Genomic DNA, 5766 nt, shown 5'->3' on the forward strand with positions numbered 1-5766 from the left:
TGTTTTTGTGTTCTTTGTTTCTCTGTCTGTCTGTTAGCAGGACTGTGGAAAAACAACTGGCCCAATTTTGATGAAACTTGGTGAAATGGTGTGGCATGGGCCAAGTGGGAACCTGTTAAAATTTGGAGCTGATCCAAATCACAGGTTGAACACATTAATTATGTTTTACTTTTGTTAATATTGCAAGGTAGGCCTACTGAACGTGGTGGAGGTCTGTGCTGTCTGAGTACCATTTTAGTTAAATTAGTAATCTTCAGATCCATGTGGAAGAAGATGCGAGTGTTAAAAAGTTTGGTTCAAATTTGTCCTTTTTACAAGAGACATGCTGACATCAGGAAAAGCAACTTTTGATTGATTGTGTACAGGATTGTCACAATAACAGAATTTTAAACCTGGATACAATATTTGTATACAAAAAAACAATACTCAATACTAATTTTGATACCATGGGAAAAATAAGAAAAATAGATAATTAAAAGATCATTTTTACTTTTTAAATCAATGACCTGCTGTGTGCAGGTTGTTAATTTACAGGTGCAGGTGCAGAAAGAGTCACTGGATGCCGTCTGGTTTTCCTGCAAGCCAAATTTCAGGCACAACAATAAAAAATGAATTTTGGTCTCGAGTTTCCTCTTAGATAATTTTTTTCATAGCTTCGGTACTTTTGGTGCAAAATTAATAGATACTACATTGTTTTAGTAGTATCACTATTTCTGACAACCCCACAGAATTAGTAATACATTAGCAATAACTTAGGTAATAGAGTCTCAATTATGGTAACTTTGAAGATTTTACATAGCTCACCAACACAAACAGAGACCACACCACATTTAATAAACAATTGTCACTTGATTTATTGTCTGTCAGAAGACATCTTCCCTGAGAAGGACAGCAGTCATTGAACTGTTTTGGATGGGGAAAAAAAAAACTTCCAGAGCAGAAGGGTCATGACTCTGTATTTGGCATTTTTACTCAAAGCGCCTCTGGAATCAATTATTTTAGCACAAGATTTTTCTGAACAATAAATAATCAACATTCCCCGGCCATATTGAAGCGCTTAAGCCTGTAAGTGAGTTTCTGTGACTTTCATTTCTCACTGGAACTTCTTGAGAAAGTCTTGGTAGGTTTGTCTGTGAGCAGATGCTGCAGGAACAAAATGGCCACCAGGATGCGTCAGGACCTGAGGGTCTTGGAAGGAAGGGAGGAGCTCCCTGCTCATGTTGTCAGGGATGACTCGGTCCTCCAGTCCAAACACATGGAGGGAGGGGATCTGGAGGGGAGCATTGTAAAACGTCTGGTGTTCCTTACATGCGCTTCGGAAACCAGCAACAAGGATGGCAAAGCGGAAGCTGAACTCTGGCTCCAGCTTTTGCTCCTGAAGAGATAACAACATAGCCACAAAAGCTGCTCCCTGACTGAAGCCGAGGATGCCATCAAACGGACCCTGGATCTTCACAGCTTCTCTCACAGCCGTCACACTCTCATCGATCCCCAGGCTTTCCTCACACTGCTGCTGAGCGCTGAAACTCCGAGCCTGGACATCAGAAAACCACCAACCCTTGGGGTCGTCTTCACCTCCAGACCCAGGACCTGAACCGTTCTCCTTCTCCGAAGCTTCTGAAAGCACAGACGAACAAAGTGGTTATTCTATTGTCTTAAATTATTTTAAATTCAAAAGAGAGGCACCACAAGTTCCTCTAGTCTCCTCAAAACAAATTTCTACTTTAGGGTATAAAGTGCCCTAAACAAAAGTATTACAATACTGATTTTGTTATTAATGCATGAAGATAGGGCAACATTTCCTTAAATTTATGCATTTTGAGTGCCTAGTTATTTTCAGACCACAGATGATTCAATGTAAGATAGAAACTGATATGTAAATTAATTAAGTAATTATCTTGTTATAGTTCTTAGTGTTACCAGAAACAACAGTCTGTGGTTGGATAATTCAGTTTAAGGTTACAAAACTATACAAACAAAATTAAGACTTGCCATATTATGTTATATTACATCTTTAAGTTGACCAATCAAGACAAAATAACAATAAATTTCACCTGCTGAGCCTCCCCTTTAATGCAACTTACTTATGTTAAGGACACATAATTAATGGTAGATGTGATCATAATTTAAATGAGATACATGGTTCATTAATATTCAAGGTGAATATTACAGGTGATCAAGGTAGAATGGAAACTTTTGTGTACTTTCCTTAACTGACATTAACAAAAATAATTATTAGTAATTAATATAATACAAAACACATTCTTTTCTTATGTTACGTTTTGTTTAAGCAATTCTTGCTGCACATTAGTTATGTGAAACATTAATTCTTGAAGCACTAATTTAAACAAACAGAATAATTAAACAATATGGCTCTTGCTCTAAACAGCTGCTGCTGCCGTCTGTCCTTCTTCAATAAATGGTTGTGCCAAATAAAATGTCAAGTGGGGTTCAATTACTGCCATTTCCAGATGAACAAGGCAATATGTGAGAAATGAACAAATCATACATTATCAAATCAGACACTTTTGGTCTGTTAAATTCTTAAAGGCAAAAATTGATTTATGATTAATAATTAACATTCCTAAACCAAGGTGATTAATAGAATATTGGTTTGTTCTAGTTTTCACAAAAAGATGTTATAAGACACTGTTTAATTTGTACAAAGAATTAGGAATGTACGATATATATCGAAGTGATAAATTGTTGGTTAATAATGCTAAATTTATATTATTATTTATCATCTTAATAATAAATAATATCACCTATGATAATATCTGATTTGGCAGATTATGTCAAAGCACTTAATTTGAATTCTTAGGACAATGGCTCTATATATATCTAATAACATAAAAGTCAACTTGCTACTTGTTCCTTCAGCCCTGTGTGTGTTTTGGTCAGAGGCAGGTGTAGAGGATGAGGATGACCCACCTTCACTGCTGGTTTGCGGCACTCCGTGCGGTGCACTCATGTAAACCAGCTCCACTTGTTTCTTCAGCAGCTTCCGCAGAGCTCCCGTCTTCTCCCGGAACGAGCCGCCGTTCTGACGGTAACCATGGATACACAGAACCCGGAGCGGTGCCATGGAGAGGTGAGCACCTAGCTAGCTAACTAGGCTAACGCTAGCCAGAGAAGTTAGTTTCAGTTACAGCTCGGAGGATATTAACGTCAAAATATAAGCTTAACAAGTCGATGACATACAGTACACCGTCAGATAAAATACACAGATACTATATTTCACAATATGAGAACGACGAAAAATAATTACTACCTGTTACAATACCGAAAGTTGTATAAATTTGGTATCAGCTGCATGTGCGGAACTTAGAAAGTCAGGCGGAAGGAAGCAAAAGTACTTCCGTTTATTCTTTTCAACTTAAAACCCTTGTGGTTTTACATGAGTATTTTTTTAAAATACATTTGAAGGAGAATATATACTATATAAAATAAACACAACTTCAGTATGTAGTTCTAAAATGCAAAGACTGTAGTAGTTAGTACATGCTGATTTGAAGGAAATCTGATTTGCTTTAAGTACCTTCCATGAACTTGACTTGGCTTTGATTCAAGGATCCAAAAGTTTAGAGCTGCAACATTTAATTTAACAAATAACAACAAACAATTTAATTATTAATTTAATTGATTATTAATCGACTATTAAATTAATTGGCAATTATTTTGAAAGTCAACTTGAGTATTTTTTATTTATTTTTTTAAAGACCCTCTCTGACTCTCTCTGACTATAAACTGAACATATTTGGGTTGTGAGTAAAACAAGACATTTGAGGATGTCATTGTTGACTTTGGGAAACACTGATTGAGATAATAATTGACTGATTAATCGACTATGAAAATAATTAATAATAATAATTAATAATTTTATTTATATAGCACTTTTCAAGCTTATGCACAAAGTGCTTTCCATATTAAAAGATTTACAGAATAAAATAAAATTGTTAGTTGCAGCCCTACAAAAGTTTCGTTTGTAGCTTCCACAAACAATATGTGTCCTGAAGTGTCATGCTCTTAAAACTGTGCAAAAATACTAGTGTGCAATGAATAATAGTAATAGGAAAAAGAGTAAAACAAAGATTTGGGCAAAGGAAATATAAAGGATAAAAATATATAACATATCCCTAATCATTATTTAAATAAATTATAAATACGTGTATATGCATTTGTAGGTACGCTGTGCAATTTTTCAGTATATAAAAATGTGAAATGCACATACTAGTATGTTACAATTGTCAGACAATCATACAGTAAACTTACACCTACACACCACAATGCAAGTATGCAACTATACCGGGTGGCAAAGGATAGTTCACCATAATGCCCTGAGGGAAGAAGCTTTTACCTAGTCTCTCTGTGTTGGACTTTAAAGGTGTTTACCAGAGCATTGAAGTATTTATCATGTTGTGCATCTAATGTTCATGATGTATTTGAGGTTTAATATATCAATTGCACTTTAAATTTATCAGAGTACATCATCAGTCAGTCTCCATCAGATGAAACTGCAGTAGGGGCTCAAAGTGTCTGAAGTTTAGACAGCCGTTCACATCAAACATTTTTCTTGTGCATCACTGCCTGCCTGCTCTACTTTCCTTCAGCAGCAGCTCTGATTAACAGCCTGGTAAACATATGGCTCATACTGATGATGCTGCAACCATTCACACCAACTGCATGACATGCTGCAGACTTCTGTTGACTTCATGATTCAGCACAAGATGATCAGAGTGTTCTCATAAGGGAAAAAACCTTGCACGTCCATTATCTGCCACTCACATCATTCGTTATAACACATAGAGTTAGATTTGTCAACAACTGCTGTGAAGTTAAACTTCTGAGAGTTGAAAGTTAACTGAATGTGTTGACAGTGACACTGACAAGACAAGACACGTGTTCCTTGGTGTATTTCTGTCCTGGTCTGAATTAAGCAGCACAGGATATTCTTCTCTACAGTTTCAACTATTTCTTTAATGATTTGATTGTTTAATCAACAGACAGCAAGCTGAAGTATTAGAATTTTGATAATCCATGAATTGTGTTTATATTGCATGCTAGAGGTTTATGCATTTATGTAGAGAAGTGCAAATCAGTGGAGTTTGAGATAGTTAAGCTGAAGCCTCTTAGGCTGTCTGCTTGCCCAACTGTATAGACTGAAGCTTTCAGTGCAGTTCCTGTCATTATATAGCACATGTGCACTTCAGTTACTATGATTATCATTCTTTAATGTTATGAGACAACATTATTGTCCGTTTTTAGCTAACGCACCTAGTTAGCCTGTGCTAGCCAGGTTCTCCAAAGTGGACAACAAAGAGAAAACAAAAGCACAAGCACATAATCCAAAGTAAATTTAACCAGGCAGTCATAACAAATGTGATCAGCAAATAGGGTGGCAAGAAAAAAACTGACAAAATAAATGTTAGAAATCTTGCTGTGAAACCAACTGAAGACATTATGAAAATATTAGTGTCAGTAAGAAAGAAGATAGCCAAACATCGAAAGAAATTGACAAAACTGTTGACTTTAAATAAAACAATAGAGCTAACGTTAATATATGAGACAGATATGTTAGTTACAAAGTTGTTAACATTCCTGACAAATGCATCTTGGTATCTTCTCCTCCTTTTCAGTCATTGTAAAATCAGCCATTATCTTATGTTCCAAAGATTATTTAAATTTTAAGAGACTGTTGTGAGATCCTTTAAATTTTCTAAGAGAAATGGTTGCAAAAGACCTCTTAGCAACACATAGACAAATGCT

General features: G+C 35.7%; 1 protein-coding gene across 1 annotated transcript; it reads right to left on the reverse strand.

The window, feature by feature from the left end:
• Nucleotides 1–829: 829 nt before the first annotated feature.
• ovca2 (OVCA2 serine hydrolase domain containing) lies at nucleotides 830–3297 on the reverse strand. The gene is made up of 2 exons (XM_084730336.1): nucleotides 2932–3297; nucleotides 830–1617 (listed from the first exon to the last, which is right to left on the reverse strand). Exons 1-2 carry the CDS (start codon nucleotides 3083–3085, stop codon nucleotides 1094–1096), a joined length of 678 nt encoding a protein of 225 aa, XP_084586462.1. The 5' UTR covers nucleotides 3086–3297; the 3' UTR covers nucleotides 830–1093.
• Between the last annotated feature and the right edge of the window lie 2469 nt (nucleotides 3298–5766).

This window comes from Lutjanus erythropterus, chromosome 11 (genome assembly GCF_056507025.1).
Source record: "Lutjanus erythropterus isolate fLutEry1 chromosome 11, fLutEry1.hap2, whole genome shotgun sequence".
In the NCBI taxonomy this organism is placed as follows: domain Eukaryota; kingdom Metazoa; phylum Chordata; class Actinopteri; order Lutjaniformes; family Lutjanidae; genus Lutjanus; species Lutjanus erythropterus.